The sequence below is a fragment of the Cricetulus griseus genome (assembly GCF_003668045.3).
Source record: "Cricetulus griseus strain 17A/GY chromosome 1 unlocalized genomic scaffold, alternate assembly CriGri-PICRH-1.0 chr1_1, whole genome shotgun sequence".
Classification (NCBI taxonomy): Eukaryota; Metazoa; Chordata; class Mammalia; order Rodentia; family Cricetidae; genus Cricetulus; species Cricetulus griseus.
Window position 1 is genome coordinate 98275308 of NW_023276807.1, and position 17471 is coordinate 98292778.

The following is a 17471-nucleotide window of genomic DNA, read 5'->3' on the forward strand; positions in this document are numbered from 1 at the left end:
CATGGCTTTCAACTAATTGGAACAGAAAAAAATGCTTGACAACTGGAGATTAAATTATTCACATTGTAGTAAACAACTTTTTAAGGTCTCTGAGAGTTAGAAGAGGAAAATCATGTGCAAAATATCAGCTGTCCAGGACCAGGCCAACAGGACTGGCTCTTCCTGCCAAGCTGCAACTGGCCCTCCCCAAGTGGGGATATGCTACAGGCATTGCTGAGCCCCTGACGAAGAGGCCCAGAGGCTTCTGCCCTGTGTTAGGGCACATGTCCTGTGGCAGCTCTCCACTCCTTCACAGTAGAGGACCTGGCCACCAGAACCACCTGTGTCTGCAGCCCCTCCCTAGCTCCTAGCCAGGAAGGGCTGACAGTCAGCTCCAGGTATCTCCTCCCTGGAAGGCCTGGAATAGCTGTGTAAGACAAGTGTACGCTGTCACAACCCATCACGCTGAGTCCTGGTCCATGCTGCAGCCTAGCGCTTCAATATCACTACTGATGTCCAAGATCATGCGGTCCCACTCATCTCCCTCGGAAGGCGCTGACCGGTCATCAGGGCTGCCTGTGGTCCTGTTCCCGTTGGTGGTAGAGGTGGAGGTGGTGCTCAGGGCACGGCGATGCCTGCCAAAGCTGTCAGTGATGATACCACGGCCATCTTTCACGCCAATGGTCTCCAGAAAGTTTTCAAAGTGCTGACTGTCCTTCTCAGGGATGAAGGGCCTCAAACCTGCCAACATATGACCCCAGAGTGACATCTCAAGGGGGCTCAGGATACTCAGACCATACAAGCTGTGCCCTGGAGGCAGGTTTAATTAGCTCTGACTCTAACAAGGGACCCCAGCTACAGATAGCTTGCTGTTTGTCAATCTAACCCTCTTTGGCTTTAAGGCATGGCCCAGAACAGGGGCCTATGATCTTCAAAGCCCCTATCCTATAGGGCAGAAAGTCAAGGCTTCATGCCAAAGCCAGTAACCAAACCCAGGGTAACAGTCCCAACCAGGAAGCTGTCCCCCTCAGGAAGACCAGTGACAGAGCCCCGGAGCCAGAACCCTGATGTGGGCAGGCAGGCTGGGCCCATCCAGATGGGATTAAGGATTTCATATACACAACTGATGAGTTTACAGAGAGCATTCGCCTGATGTGGAGCCTTTAGGAGAACCCCGATATATCCTTCGCACTATAATTGCAGAACATAGTAAGTAAGAGGTAAGGAGTTCAAAGTCATCCTCTCCTACACAGGGAGTTTGAGGCCAGCCTGAGCTACATGAGACTTTGTATCATACATAAACCCAAACTAAACCAAACCAAACACATGAAAAAACATCGAAAACAACCTGCTTAGGTGGGGGCCGGGTGGTGGCAGAGAGGCCTAGAGGCTAGTATAGTTAACCACCTGCCTGATGCAGGGTTCTAAGCAGCAGACGCCCACGGATCAACTCCTTTCCAACACACTGTTTCTAAGTTTTACTACATACTTCAAGCCAACCTTGAACTAGCTATTCGGCCTCAGTCTCTGGAGTGCTCGGATTGTAGCTGTGCCTTCATGCCTGGTTCTATACCATTCTGGCAAAGAGGCAGCTGAGAACAAAATGGGAAGGAGCTAGCTTCAGGCTTCTGAAGGCACATTCTGGGCTGGGTGCCAGGGACCTGGAACCTGAGCCTGCTGGGCACCTGATCCAGAAAACCTGCAGGGAGTGAGGAGTTCAGACTAGACTCTCCTGGGTCTAGTCTCCAGTCCTTCATTTCCCAACAGGTGAGAGCCAGGCAGACTTGCTCATCAGGTCAATAAAAAGCAACATCAGCTGACCTCCCTGGGTTTACCGACAGCATAGGTGCGACCCTCATAACTTTCAGTGAGTTATTGCCAGCTCACTGCATTCTGAGTGTTGGCTGAAGGGAAAACCACAGAGGTGCCTCTGTCCCTTCCAGGTGTGCGGCTGATGTGGCAGGCCTGACACCTAGATTGGTGGTGACTCTGACAGAATGTGCTGGGCTCCTCTGGGGGTCTTGGACAAAGGCTTATCCTTCCATCTAGATGTTGTCTTTGCTTTCCCACTCACCAAATCCCTATATGTTCCCCAAACCCCACTGACAAAGTTACCCCCTTCAAGAGTCCTTTGCCTCGTTCCAGCAGCACCTTCTTACTTGATGGGTGTTGTTAAGGCTCAGTCTCAGGGTCTTTCATGCTTTCTGGCAGAGCCCAACCAGCTCAGCTCAAAGCTCCAGGCAGAGTGAGAACATAGCAAGGGCCCTTCCTGTAGCTATGTCAATCCTGCAGCCTCAGCTCAGCTTTGATACAGACATGTATGATGGAGCTCCTCCCCTCTGAACTCTGCACATTCCCAGAAGGGGCCAGTAGCCCTCCCAAAACCCACTCACCAAGCAGCAGGAACTTGCGGCTGTCCCCATAGAGCTGTCGCAGGCTGATACAGAACTCATGGATGGAGGCCCCATTGCGGTATTCATGTAGCAGTGCTGCAAACTGCTGGATCTCCTGTGATGACAACTTAGTACGTAGCTGTGAAGGAAGAGAAGTGCAGAGGAGTGAGGGCTAGCACAGGTAGGTGTGTGAGTGTACGTAGCAGTGTGGCAGCTGGACCCCACCCTTACCGCAACCCAGTGGCCAAGGCTCAACACTTAGGTGTCAGGCCATGCTGCAGACATGTTGTTGGTCATGTCTGGCTTCCTGTGTACCTGCTGTGGGGTCAGAATGCCCACCATATGTCTCTGTCATCAGGCCCAGCATAATAACCACCCAGAGAACTAGGTAGCACACAGATCTACTGTCTCAATATAAAAGGGTCCTCAGGCCAGGCGATGGTGGCGCACGCCTTTAATCCCAGAATTTGGGAGGCAGAGGCAGGCAGATCTCTGTGAGTTCAAGGCCAGCCTGGTCTTCAAAGAAAGTTCCAGGACAGGCTCCAAAGCTACAGAGAAACCTTGTCTCGAAAAAAACAAAAATAAATAAATAAATTTTAAAAAATAAATAAATAAAAGGGCCCCCAGGAGGGATGAAGGGAAGGAAGCTAGCTCTACATGGAGCAGCAGGGATACACATATGACCTGGGGGGTAAACAGATCTAAAAGGTTGAGTTTTCAAATCTAAGATGCAAGGAGGCATCAGGCCTAGGCACTGATGGAGCTGCTGTTCCTACAGCACCAGCATGATCGAGGCCAAACAACCCAGCATCAACTCGGGCCCATCGTAACACTCCCACAGGACAATAGTAACAAAACCAGACAGGTGACGCAGCTGGCTGCCTACCGTGAGCATGTAGTCCTGCAGCAGTTCCGTGGCACTGGTGCTCAGCTCACTCTCGCTGACAGTCTTGCTATGGGGTGATGGCTGCATGCAGAAGGGCAAGGGTGGCAGCCCTCCCACATCCCCAGAGTCTGAGAAGCAGCTGCAAAGGCACAAGGTGGTTAGGCCCTGACTACTTAGCCCTTCACTACACAACCTCATGTGCCTGATTAGGGCTGGGGCCTGTCAACCTGCTCACAAATACAATTGTGTAAGCAAACGACAGTGACTAAGGAAGAACTGCCCGGGCATGGCCACATGTGGTAACCAAGAAGAACCCAGGAGTCAGCTCAATCTTACAATGGAGCTGAGACACCCCCCCCCCCCAGTGAAGTGACTCTCAGATGGGTTCTGGGCAGAGGTCAGAGGAAGGGCTGGGATGGTAGCTGGGTCTGCTCAGGTGGTATCCAGGGCTGGGGGACAGCAAAGACTGAGAGACTGCACAGGCTGAGCTAACAGGCTTCAGGAGGATGCAAACCACCACCATGCAGTGTGCCTTTTCCAAGGTCACTTCTGGAGGCCACAGAAGGTAAGGACAAGACAGGACTGGCAAGGCTCTAGAGGTGGACATCTGGGGCACCGGACTCAGTGGAACTGAAGAGAACTTGTGGGACTCCCCAAGATAGAGACTAGACACAGAAGACCATCCACGCCCAGAGCTCAGTGCATGTACTCACAAGGTGCTGGCTTCAGCATCATAAGTGTCCGTCATGTCCACCTTTGTGGAAGAGTCATCTGTGCAAAAGATACAGAAGACACAGAGGACTTTCAAGTACTGGGTAGGTGTTCCAGGCCCAAGTACCCCGCTGGCCCTAAAGTGAGCACTCGGTACAGGTAACCCCAATGCCACATCTATAGGCAACAGCAGCTGACCTAGCTTTGGGAACTTCATCATGGAGCTTCCTATCCTGGCAAGTGCTGAGTACCCAAGGCAAGGTTCGTAGACTTGAACCCACATCCCTCCTGAGGATTTTGTCAAATACACAATCTGTCATAGGCTGGGATGGAGTCCATACAGGACTCACAGATGGCCAAGGTAATAACAGCTGCTTTTGGAGATATCAATTATGTGCACAACTAAACCAGAGGGGTAATGCCACTTGCCTCAGGTTGCTCAGCAGTAGCCACAGAGCCAGGCAACTGAACCTCAAGAGCCTGGACACAGCTGAGGCTCAGAATCCCTGAGTTCCTCAGTATAGCAGAGGATGAAGCCCACTGCAGCTGCCTGCATAATGTCCAACTACACCACTTCGTGTAGTTAGGACTGCACTTTGCTTCTCCAGCCCTGAGAAAAGCCACTCCCCCACCAGGACAGGCAGTGAGTGGAGGCTGTCAGAGAGGCAGAGTCTTGAAAAAGACTAACAGGGAGCAGGAGACTGGTGATGCAAGAGGGGCCAGGTATGTGCAATGGCATCTGAAGATGTCACAACCTCTCCTGGGACTGCGACTGCAACAGTGCAAGGCAAGAGTAATGACAATCACTAACTAGTAGACTATGAAATGGGGAGATGACCCTGGACTGTGTGGGGGACTTAACGTGGTTACAAGCATTTTGCTGTGGTGTGGATATAAAGTGTCCACCCAAAGGCTTACATACTAAAGGCCTTGTCCTAGCTGATGTCACTGTTTTGCAAGTTCTGGAACCCTGAAGACATGGGACCTAGCTGTGCAAGTGGGTCACTGGGGCTATGTCCCCTAGACCCATATCTTGTCCAAAACCTGTCTCTTTGCTTCCTGGCCACTAGGAAGTGACAGCTTTGTTCTTCCTGCCCTCCCACCATGATGCTGTCTCACCATGGCCCAGGAGCAGGGTCGGTCATGGACTGAAACCTCTGAAGCTATGAGCCAAGCAAACACTTCTTCTTTTAAACTGTTCTTCTCAGTGCTGTCATTGTGACAAAAAGCCTAACACAGCTTCCATGTGTGTCGGCAGGAGATGTGGCTATCGAGAAAGGCAGAGGTATACACAGGACTGCAATGAAGATTGAGAAGTCTCCACAACAGTGGCTCTCAATATACATGTTACAATTCATAACAGTAGCAAAATTACAGTTATGAAGTAGTAACAAAAATAATTTTATGGTTGGGGTCACCACAACATGAAGAACTGTATTAAAGGGTCCAGCATTAGGAAGGTTGAGAGCCATTGCTCCAGAAGCCAGAAAGGTCAGGAAAATAGAGCCTCTGGAGCATCTAGAAAGGTTTCAGCACCATGAGGCTTAAACTGGACTTTTACATACAGAGAGCTCTGACAGGGCGAGCTTGTGCTGTGTAAGACATTAAACATTGAGATCTGTCAGGCAGGCAGGACCTAACAAGCAAGCGAGAACTGAGCAGGAAGTAGCAGGGTGTGAGTGCGGTCCTTAGGGAGGTCCCAGGACAAGCTGGCCAAAGGGAGTCTATTAAGCCACAGGCACTACATGTGTGTGCTTCTAGCATGTAAATCCCTAAATTCAATCCACAACAACACATTAAAACGGGGTGTGGCAGCAAATGCCTGTAATCCTAGCACTCGGGATTTTTTTTTTTTCGAGACAGGGTTTCTCTGTGGCTTTGGAGACTGTCCTGGAACTCGCTCTAGGCTGGCCTCAAACTCACAGAGATCCACCTGCCTCTGCCTCCCGAGTGCTGGGATTAAAGGCCTGCACCACCAACGCCCAGCACACTCAGGATTTTTTAAGACCCCTCTCAAAAAGAGGTAGGCATGGTGGTGCATATCTTTAACCTTTAACCCCAGCACTCAGGAGGCAGAGGCAGGTGGATCTCTGTGAGTTCAAGGCCAGCCTGGTCTACAGAGCCAAGCTCCAGATAAGGCAGGCCTACATAGTGAGACCCTATCTCGAAAAAAGAAAAGGAGGGAGGGAGGGAAAGAAAAGAAGAAAGGAAAAAAAGAAGACTCCAATAGGATTTTCAGAGAACAAGTGGTCAAAACAATCACAGGGACACAGAATTGCTCCAAGCTGTGTGTACCCTGGACATCTGGTGACCTCCAAGTCTCAACTTCCCCGCCTATGAGTCAGTGATAATGTAGCTTCACTGGGGTGTGGAAGACTCGATGGCTCCTATGATGGCCCCATGCCTGCTAAGGCTTCCTTTCAGCTCTGTAACTATACCAACAGCTCTCCCTGACCAGTGAATTACCAGGAACAGGGGAGAGGACAGGATGGTTCCTCTATAAAAATAAGTAGCAGACAGCAAGCTGCTCCCAACATCATTTCATGCCTCCGATTCACACACACACCATTAATCCTCAATAAAGAACAGTTAGCCCTGCTGTGTTTAGACTTATCTTCAGTGAGTGTGGTGGTTTGAAAGAAAATGACTCCCAAAGGGAGTGGCATTAGTAGGAGGTGTGGCTTTGTTAGAATAGGTATGGTCTTGTTGGAGGAAGTATGTCACTATGGGGGCGGGCTTTGAGGTCTCATAAACGCTTAAGCTTCGCTGGGTGTGATACTCAGTCCACTTCCTGTTGCCTTCTGAAGAAGATATAGCCAACGCCATGTCTGCCTGCATGCTGCTATGCCCCCTGCCATGTTGACAACAGACTAAACCTTTGAACTGTAAGTGAGCCACCACAATTAATGTTTTCTTTGTAAGAGTAGCTGCAGTCAAGGGCTACAGAGATGGCTCAGAGGTTAAGAGCACTGATTGCTCTTCCAGAGGACCTGGATTCCATCCCTGGCACCCACACGGTGGCTAACAATTGTTTGTAACTCCAAGATCTGACACCCTTGTCGGTGCCCATAAGATAACTGCACTCCATCTTGGCTCAAGGGCAGAGAGTTCAAAACTGTCCTCAGCAAGTCATAAGACCTAAAGGTCAAAGGTGTGGCTATAGTAGGATGTTCGATCTTGGCCTTAGCTGTCTTATTCCAAATTACAACAGACCTGGTCTGAGGTGTGGTTACTCCTGACACTCAAGGCCAGGGAACAAGAAGTTGAATCTAAGGTGTAGTTACTGAATTCTTGGGAGAAGAGAGGAAGAAAAGTCTGTTCCACATACATGATACCATGTTCCCCTTTTTGGTTAAGGTATATAAGAGTGGTGAAATATAAACTCATGACAATTCAGTATTAACTGAGTTTGCCCTCCTGATTTTATTTTGTGTCTCTGTCTTTCCTTTACTGTCTTTAGCTATCTTTTCTCTAACCCACACTCCCCCTCTCAGGTACGAACCAAGGGCTGCTTGGCTGGCTCAGACTGCAGCCCCACAAAAATAGCTCATCACACACCCTCACACATACATTCAGGCAAAACACCAATGCAAATAAAATAAAAATATTTAAAATGTTGCCATGGTCATGGTGTCTCTTCACAGCAATAGAAACCCTAAGAAGACAATGAGTTTGCACACAATGATTGTGATGTTTTAGTTTTAGTTGCTAACTTGATTGGGTCTGAGATGAACTACAAGACATGCCTCATGTCTGTGAGAGTATTTCCTAGAAGGATCAACTGAGGAGAGGAAGATCCTTCCCAGAAGTGGACATGGCCCAAACACAAAGAAGTCTGAGGTAAAGCAGTTCCTCATCTGCTGTCTTTGTTCCTCCTTGTGAGTCTGACTACTCTGTTGCTGACACAGAGCCCTGGCTCTCCAGCACTATGCTGGGACTGCTGAAGCATCCAGCCTTTGCAGTGTGCAGACAACAACTGCTGGACTACTGAGACTAGCTGTGTAGGCCAATCCAATAAATCACCTTTGTATTCATTCAATGGGTTCTGTTCCCTAGAGAACACTACGAGAATACAGTATCAGGAATGGGCCTTTGCAGAGATAGACCTGACCATGTGGTTTTTAGGCCTTTGAAACTGGTCTGTGGGAGGAATATGGAAGAGTCTAGAACTTAGGACTTAATAATGGGCCACTCTGGCAGGGTTTGGAAAACCAGAGTGGTGAAAGAAAATGCACATGGTGAAAACTGTGCTCATGAAGTTTCAGACATGAAATAGGTTCTATTAAGAACTAGGATAGGCCAGCGGTGGTGGTACACACCTTTAATTCCAGCACTCGGGAGGCAGAAACCAGCCTGGTCTAGAGAAACCCTATCTCAAAAAAAAAAAAAAAAAAAAAAAAGAAAAAGAAAAAAGTGTGCTATTTTGAAACAGTGTCTGGTTATGTAGCCCAGGATAGCCTCAAACTTTGAGGGATCCTGTCCTCATCTCCTGGGTTCCTGGACTGCAGGTATATGTCACCACACCCAGCTAGGAAGTATCTATGGACTAACAAGAGGTCTGCCCAGCATTATAGCCAGCTTTCCTGGATGGTGCAGATGTGCTGACCCTCCTGGTACCTCTGGTTCTTCCTGCCTCTCCCTAATTTCCTGGTCTCAGCCTCTCACAAAGTCAGAGCAACCTCAGGCAGTCTGGTTGTGGTCTTGTAAGGTGCTACACATGGAGAGTAGCCCAGGTATAACAAAAGGGAGGCTCCCCCAAACATGCTCAGCCTCCCCAGTTCCACAGCAACCCTTCCTGGGAATCTATGTTTCCCCGCTGAAGTGCTCGTGACCCCCATTTTCACTCAACTTACCGCTGGGCAGCGACAGGTGGTGGGTGGGTGTGGAGGCCCCATCAAATATTGCTCGGTCCAGAAAGTCGATGGTTGACTCCGTGTAAACAATCTGGAAGACCTGGCTGAGCAGGGAGCACAGCTCTTCTGCGGCGACCTACAGTAATTGGAGAGCAGCAGCTGTCCTCAGTGGCTAACCCTGCAAACAGCATCTTCCCACAGTCTCTAGGTTACTTACGTCTCAGAGGCTCCACAAATACAAGTGGGGAATAGACCATAAACAAAGGGCTCCATGCCTTTCACAGCCCAGAGGACTATCAAAATACAGAACCAATGCTTGAGAACAGATTGTGGCCTAGGTGTAGCCTCCCAGGCGTCTGGAGACCATGCTAGACATGGGTGTTGGCATCAGTTTTGCCTCCTCTTTCTCTAACTGGTCATCAACATGTTCAAAATTCCTATCTAAGCCCAAGTAAGAGAGAAAAGACACCAGTGGGTCTCACTTCTGACCTTAGAGGCATTTCCAGAAGCTGTGGAGTCACTTTGTAACAGTATGCTATTTAAAACAGAGCTTCTCCAGTGGGCTGACTTTGTCTCAAACCCTAGATGTGACAATATCTGGAGACATTTTTGATCATTACAAGGAAAAGCTAGGGATGTTGTGGCTCAACACTCTAGAGTACGTAAGTTAGCTGCCCACAACAAAGAAAATACATTTTACATTTTTTTTATTTACATACATTGGTGTTGTGCCTGCATGTATGTCTGTGTGAGGGTGTCAGATCTCCTGCAAGTGGAGCTCCAGACAGGTGTGAACTGCCAGGTGGATGCTGGGAATTGAACCCAGGTTCTCTGGAAGAACCGCCAGTGCTCTAAACTGCTATCTCTCCAGCACCCAAAGAAAGTATTAAATTGAAAGTGTCATTAGCAGCAAGGCTAAGAGTAAGGAAGGCAGTCACCATTATTCCCTGGAAGTAAGAGACAGAAATGTAGTGGAAGGTGTCAAGTGACGCCTGAGGCTTCATAGCCTTCCTTTGTGCCTCTGTGATTGCCTAGGTGCTGAGGAAAATGCTAACTGTGCTCACAGCACCAGGCAGGTATGGGGTGCAGGTCACCATGCCTGTAGCCATCACAGTCAGTCAGTGTGGGGGCGAAAAGAAGCATCCTGAAGCGGAGACAGGCGAGCAAAAGCTCTGCCAGCCATCTCAGGGATGTGCTAGAGGCGTGACAATGGACAGTACAAGCGCACAGCTGGCAGAGGAGGGTGAGGCACCCTCTGGGATTAGGGAGTGTGGGCTACTATAGCTGTATGTGGATATATGGACAGGGCTTGGGAACTGGGGGCAGGGCTTGGTCATGGAGTACCAGTGGGAAAGGTCAATGCCTGAAGTAGTGCTAGACAGAGTTGGAGGAAGGGCTGTCTAGGGTCAGGGGTGTAAGTGGGACCGTGCAGATTTGTGGGTGGGATCTGGTCTTGGGAAGGTCCTGATCGTGGGCAGGACCAGGCTGAGAGCTGGGTCATGGGCAAGGCTTGGACTAAGGACAGGAAGAAGCTGTGGATAGCTCTGGTCCACAACAGGGAGGTCTCACCTTGCTCTCTGTGGCCATGATGACCAGGCAACATGCCTCTACTGGTCCCACTGCACTATCTGACAAGGAACCTGCGCTGAGGCCTCTAGAACTTTCTGCACATAGACTTTGGCTCGGAGAGATGCCTGGGTCCTGGGCTGGGAAGTAAACACATCAGGTTAGCGCAGTGCATGCTCAGCTGGACCACTCACTCCCAGAGGCCTGTGAGATGTCTCGGTGGCAGAGCACTTGCCATGAAAGCCTGACAACATGCCCAGGAACCTGCATAATGTTAGAAGGAGAAAACCAATCCTACAAAGTTGTCCTCTGACTTCTACCTGCATACCATGGCACACACATTCACCACAGCACATGTGCACACCCTACAACATTGTGTGTGTGTGTGTGTGTGTGTGTGTGTGTGTGTGTGTGTGTAATAAAAATATTTAATTTAAAATAAATCAACAAATAAAATCCAGTCCACCAGACCTTCAAAACAAAACTAGCTTGTGAGAGAGGTTCAGGGCACCACAACACCATCTCCATACTCCATCCACTGTGTGCCAAACCATGCCAGCTGGTATTCACCCTCACACTGTACACATCAGAAAATGCATTGTGGTTCCAGAGTGGTCCAGGAAATATGGTCCCGAGAGCAGCTCACTGGTCAGACCAGCCTGGGAAGGGTGTTAGAACTATAAACTAAGTTTAGAGATGGCCCTGCTATCACTCTCCTCAAGGGTGTTTAGAAGGCAAAGCTAGGGAAATATGAGACTTTGCTACCGCCCTGGGAACACAGGCAGAGACAGGCTTGGGTGAAAGTGCAGACGATGTCTATTAGCCACCAGTGAGATCCTGGAACAATGTCCTTACAATAGCCACTGGCCACAGAACTACTGAATGACAAGGCTGTAATGAGCTGTGCACGCGATAAATCATGCCCAGGGCTTGATTTACTTTTAATTAAATGGTAAGTAGCTCAGTTGTTTTCATATTATTCATATGTTCTCATAGCAATGTATAGATACAGGAGGCAAAATAAATATACTATTTATATACTATAAAATATACTAAGTAATCCCAGCATTTGGGAGACAAAGAAGCAGAAGGATCACCATGAGTTCAAGGGCTAGACAATGAGTTTAAGACCATGCAGTTGTGGCACATGCCTTGCACTGAGGAGGCAGAGACAGGTGGGTCTCTATGAGTTCCAGGCCAACCTGGTCTCCAGAGTGAGTTCCAGGATAGCCAGGACTACACAGAGAAACTCTGTCTCAAAAAAACAAACAACAACAAAACCCCCCAAAACAAAGACTAGCCATGATGAAACACTGTCTCAAAAAATTGAATAATATTAACTGAATATAAAATTTAAAAACATAGAGAAAGCTAGGGATGCTAGGGTATATGTATATGTGTGTATGTATACACAACTCCCTACAGAGAAAGAGAGACTATGGATATATTATTAAAAGTAGTCTCACTTGTTTCTATTTTTATAACATTCTAAACTGCTTCCTGGCCCTCAGTGGGCAGCTGTGAGGTGAGGGTACCAAGCAGTTGCCATCTGTGAGGATGCCACTTCTACCCTCTGGGCAGCAGGCCCAGACACAGTCACACAGCCTGGTCTGTGTACCAGCTTCAGACCTGCCACCTGTCTCTGCTGTATCATTCAAGATGCTCTGGCAGATACACAGGTTCTCTGTTTCATCCACTTTCCACACTAGATGGCCCCAAACACTAGCAATCCTCTGGACAGAAGAGGCACACAAAGGTGACACATGCAAGGAGGTGCCAAGGGAACGCTACCAATTCATCTGCCTGGCTCTGTGTGGGGAAACTACAAACCAAATCCTAAACCACACCGTGTGCGTGTGCGTGTGCCTGCCCAGAAGCCTGAATCAGAGGGGATGCACATGGGCTCTGACAAAATGAGGCCAGCCCCTGGATACAGGGGTGCATTCTCTGCTGGTGGGAGGAACAGGATCTCAGTACTTCTCACGTTTTCAGGATGTTCCTTATATGGAAGGAATTCTCTATTTTCTCCTTAACCATTTATTCTAATGACTCAAACAGAGAAACATTCCTGCAGCATGAGAAATACAAGGACCACTTCTCCATACCAGCTTAAAATACCACAGGAACCTGGTCAGGAACCAGCCTCCTCCCTCCTTGTCTCTGAGGGCCAAGAGCTAGAGGATCACCTTGGTGATGGCTGGGGTCTAAACCTAGAAGGAACCAGTTCAATCAAGACCATCCACCTTCATCCACATGTGAGATGAGACTCTCGGGTTTACTATAGACGTTAAATGACGTAATTCACATCAGAGACTTCGAAGTTTGAGTCATGCTAAAATGACATTTTACAGATTAAGATGGTTAGTGACAAATTCATACTGTCCAGCCTAACTGGATACCTAGCATGAAACAGACGATGTTCCCTCAACTCGGAGAAGACAAACAAAGCACTATAATTTGAATGCTAAATGTGTGGTAAAGATTTGGTCCCAGGGTGGTGCCACTGGGAAGTGGGAAAGTTTCAAGAGGTCCTTTGGGCACCAGGACATGCCCTCAAAGGAAACCATGGGGCCCAATCCTCTTCCTCTTTTTGGGCTTTCTCGCCATGAAGCAAGCAGCTTTGTTCTACATGCAATCCCTACTGTTGCCATCTGGCACCTGCACCGTAAACCTAGAAGTGATTGGTCTACTTGGTCACAGACTGGAACTTCAGAGGCCATAAGCCAAATAAACCTTTTCCCTTGTAGCTGGGAATGGTGGCTCACTTGTGTAATCCCATTACTCAGAAAGCTGGGGTATGACTGCTGTGAGTTCAAGGCTATCCTGGAACTCAGAGTAAATTCCAGGTCAGAGAGACCACAGTGAAATCTTAACTAAAAATAAAACTTTGTATTTCGTAAGTTAAATGTCTCAAGGGAATGGGTTCAGATGTCCTTGGTAACAATACCGGTGTCTGTGTGACTGCAAGTATGTACAAGCATGCATATGCATGTGCCTGGGCTGGGCAGGCAAGTGCATTGGAGTCTATGGCTGTGTGATATGCAACTCTGTGTAACGTGTGTGATGTGGGATGTATGAATTATATGAAGGAAAATGTGGTGTGTAAATGTGCTGGGCAAGAAATGAGCTATTCTACACAGACAAGGCAGAGTAGCTAAAACTCCTTCACAAGCCTCCAGTTGCCTGGAGTTGGCCACAGTACTTGGATTAGCATCATAAGTCAGACACACTCCTCCCACACAACGAAAACAGGCTAGACCAATTCTGACCACTTGTGCCTTGTCACCAGCACTCAGGAGCTGGCTTCAGGATCATCCCAACCACTCACAGTGACCTAGCAGACCTAGGCCAGTGTGCCTGTGGCAACACAGGTAAGGCTGTCTCTTCTTCATTTCTCACTGGTTTAAATGTTAGGGTGGAAGCTGGGAGAAGCTTGTGTACTAGCATCTAGGAAGGTAGCTGTGCATCAGCAGAGGAGCACAGCCACTGGAAAGGGACACCTTGCCATCCCCGAACACGAAGGCAGCACCAGAGCCTGGGGAAACTCTTTGCTCTCCTAGCTTTGGGAACACTGGGGCTCAAAATGTGGGCTGGAGGCTAGACAAGGTGGTGCACACCTTAATTCCAGTATCCAGGAGGGAGAGGCAGGCAGATATCTGTGACTTCTAAGCAGCCAGGGCTATGTAGAATGACTGTCTCAAAAAATCAGAACAAAACAAATATGGGCTGGGCTCAGAAGTCAGTCCCTGCTATAGCTTTCAGTCACTATCCTTCTCTCTGGGGCTCCACTGTACCTGAACAGCAGAGATGGCATCAATTATGGGACAGAGACTGAGGACTCACCAGGAGAAAGGCTTTTCTTTTCTTTTCTTTTCTTTTCTTGTTTTTGAGGCAAGGTCCCATTATGTAGCCCTGGCTGCCCAGGAGCTCACTTTATAGACCAAGTTGCCCTCAAATTCAGAGATCTACCTGCCTTTGACCACACCTGGCCCAAGAAAGGCCTTATTTGAATACTGACTCTGAATATTGTATTCCTCAAGTCTCCAAAGTCCCTGAGTGTGACAGGGATCCTGGGGCCACAGAAGCTCATGACAAGAAAGCCAATGTATAGCCACAGTAGGTGGCAGCACTCAGGCTGGAGCTGTAGAAGCCATCTCCAGAATGTCATGAAAGCCAGGGATCCTTCTTAGGTGGTGAACCTCCAGACTACTGCCCCAAGTCCATACCCGTCTTCAGGACCACCAGGTGTGCAGCATCATCTCTGACATAGGAGACAGCAGCGATGTCATGGATGGGCACCCTAAGGATCATGTCCTCCCCGTCCCTCCAGGCCAGCTTGACGTTGTAGGCAGACAGACTGAGCACAGCATCATGCTCCTGGGTCAGGTGTCCAGGAAGCTGGTGGGACCGCTGCAAAGAACCACAGGCATCAGAAATGCTGAGCCTCAGGGAGCGCTGTGCTGGCTGATATCCACACATGACTGGTTCTAGCCAAGGAGAGGTGAAGAAAAGTGCTGCTCCCCTCAGTACAGTGAAACTCACTCCAAGGATGTCAGTATGTTCGAATCACATGGGAGATTCTTCTGGAACTGACTTTTAGATTCAGATTTACAGTATGTATAAATCTAGAATATCTTCAAATGTGAGCTTGGGAAGCAACCCAAACCACATCTAGAGATTAAAGGTTCAGACTAAGAAACAGTCTTTGTTGTCGAGAACCAAGGACACTCACACAGTGATAGAGATGGGTCATCCCTCTTAGTCTGAGGTCAAGAGTGAGGGGACCAAAGGCTGATGAAGGCTAAGCAGCAGAGCACATGCGGGAGGGGCTGTTACCTTTGCCTTGTCTATGAAATGCAGGATTTCAGTCCTACTGGAGGGGTTCAGGTAGCCAGGTATGGATGTTAACTGACCTAAATACTGCAAGAGAGGGAAGAAAGAGTGTCATTGAGAAACAGAGCCAGACTATTGCAGAGGACAGACCTGTGTCCCCAGCCACCAGGCCCACATGTCATCCATGCTCTAGTAAGAGTGTCCCCGCCCCCAGTGGTTTTTCGAGACAAGGTTTCTCTATGTAAACCTGGCTATCCTGGAACTCACCCTGTAGACAGATAATTTGTTTTTTATGTTCATGGTGTCTTGCTTACACGTATGTCTGTGTGAGGGTATTGGATACCCTGGAACTGGAGTACAGGCAGCTGTGAGCTGCCATGTAGATGCTGGGAATTGAACTGGGGTCCTCTGGAAGAGCAGTTAATGCTCTTATCCGCTGAGCCACCTGTCCAGCCCGGGGCCCTACATTTTTACTGAAGTCTCAGCAGCTTAGACGATCTTCTCACATTTCCTACTGCTTTGTGTTCACAACTGGCATCAAAAATCTTTCAAAGACATCTCAAGACTAGTTTTGGTAGAATAGGGACCTGGTCACTGTGCATAGCCCCACCAAAAATTATTAAAAAAAAAAGGGGGGGGTCAGCCCAGCTGACAAATATACACGAACAGAAAAAAATAAAGTGCCATGGCTTGAATCACCCTCCAAGATCCATGTTTGAAACTTAACACTTAAATAGCAGTCTTGAAAAGTGGGGCTGTGGTAAGTAATTAGTTCACTCTGAGAGAGCAGCCACCGAGCCACATCTACGGCCATCTGCAGGTTTTCCCTCTCTCCCTCCCATTCATACACATGTATGCCTAGTACCCATGGGGACCAAAAGAGAGCACTGAATTCCTTGGGACTGGAGTTATAGATGATTGTGAGTCTCCACGTGGGTATTGGCAATCAAACCAAGGTCATCTGGAAAAGCAGCAAGTGTTATTAACTACTGAGACATCTCCCTCAATCCCCCTCCATTCTTTCTTGACAGAACCTTGCTACCTTCTGGCCAGCCTGGAACTCACTATACAATCCAGGCTGGCCTAACACCAAACCCCCACACCACCCTGCCATTTCTGAGACAGAGTCTGCCAGGTCTCAAATTCCCTATGTTGCCAAGGATGACCTTAAACTTCTGATCCTTCTGCCTCTACCTCTTGGGTGCTGGCATCATAGACATAGGCTACCACCCTTGGTTTTTGCAGTGCTAGGAACTTAACACAGCGCTTTGCAAATGTTAGGCCTACCTACTGAGCCACATCCCCAGCCCCTCAGCAACCCTCTCAGCTTCCAGTCTTGGGATTACAGGTACATACAAGTCAGCACATCTGGATGGAAGTGGACTTGAAAAATAACAAGCCCCATTCCCATTCCCTTTTTGCTGTTATCCTTCCACTTTCTACCACAGATGATACAACGAGAAGAGCTTCATCGCAGGTACCTTGGTCTCCAGAACCATGAGGAATAGTCTGTCTTAGTCTGTATGTGCTATTAAAGCTGTATGTGCTGCTTTAATAGCACATACAGACTAAGACAAAAGCAAGCAAGCCACAAGGCCCTTGGCTCAACAAATCTCCAGGACAAACAGTCCCAGGGCACTGAAGGCTGTGATGGCAGTTCTGTCTGCAGCCTTCATGCCTAAGTTTTTTCTCATATAAAACATAAATTGTATTTTAAAAATTGTATTTGAGTGTTATACCCATATGTATGTATGTGCACCCTATACTTGCCTGGTGCCCACAAAGGTCAGAAGAAAGCACGGGATCCCCTAGAAGTGGAGTTACAGATGGTGTGAGCCATCACATGGGTGCTGGGAAGTAGCTATGGGACTCCAGGTCCCATAGCTATACTTTTTAATTTTTTATTCTGTAATTACTGTGTGTGGGGGGGTGTGTGGGTGTGTATGGGGTGTGTGGGTGTGTGTGTATGGGGTGTGTGGGTGTAGGTAAGATGCCTACACACATATCATAATACATGTGTGCAGATCAGAAGACAACTTTTGGGAGATGGTTCTCTCTCTTCTTTCACTGCAGGTTCTGGGGATCAAACTCAGACCATCAGTCTGGCAAAGCAAGTGCTTTTACGATGAGCCACTCACTGGCTTCATCATCACCCTCGGGCAGAACCTGACCACTAGAGCTGAGAGCCCACATCTGGAACTGGAGCTTATCTGGTCAACTACTCTGGTATGAGCTTTCATCTCTAGAGCT

The 17471-nt window shown here is 48.4% G+C and overlaps 1 protein-coding gene across 3 annotated transcripts in view; it reads right to left on the reverse strand.

Moving 5' to 3' along the window:
- Positions 1-32: 32 nt before the first annotated feature.
- The window catches only part of Ccm2 (CCM2 scaffold protein), a 55870-nt gene continuing 38431 nt past the window's right edge, over positions 33-17471 (reverse strand). For all 3 annotated transcript variants that reach the window (XM_027388148.2, XM_027388150.2, XM_027388149.2), the window contains 8 exons: positions 15225-15308; positions 14615-14798; positions 10392-10528; positions 8823-8958; positions 3972-4029; positions 3259-3397; positions 2373-2511; positions 33-720 (listed from right to left, as the gene is read on the reverse strand). In XM_027388148.2, coding sequence (XP_027243949.1) covers positions 440-720; positions 2373-2511; positions 3259-3397; positions 3972-4029; positions 8823-8958; positions 10392-10528; positions 14615-14798; positions 15225-15308 — 1158 coding nt within the window. In that variant the 3' untranslated portion in view covers positions 33-439. The remainder of the gene's footprint in view (positions 721-2372; positions 2512-3258; positions 3398-3971; positions 4030-8822; positions 8959-10391; positions 10529-14614; positions 14799-15224; positions 15309-17471) is intronic.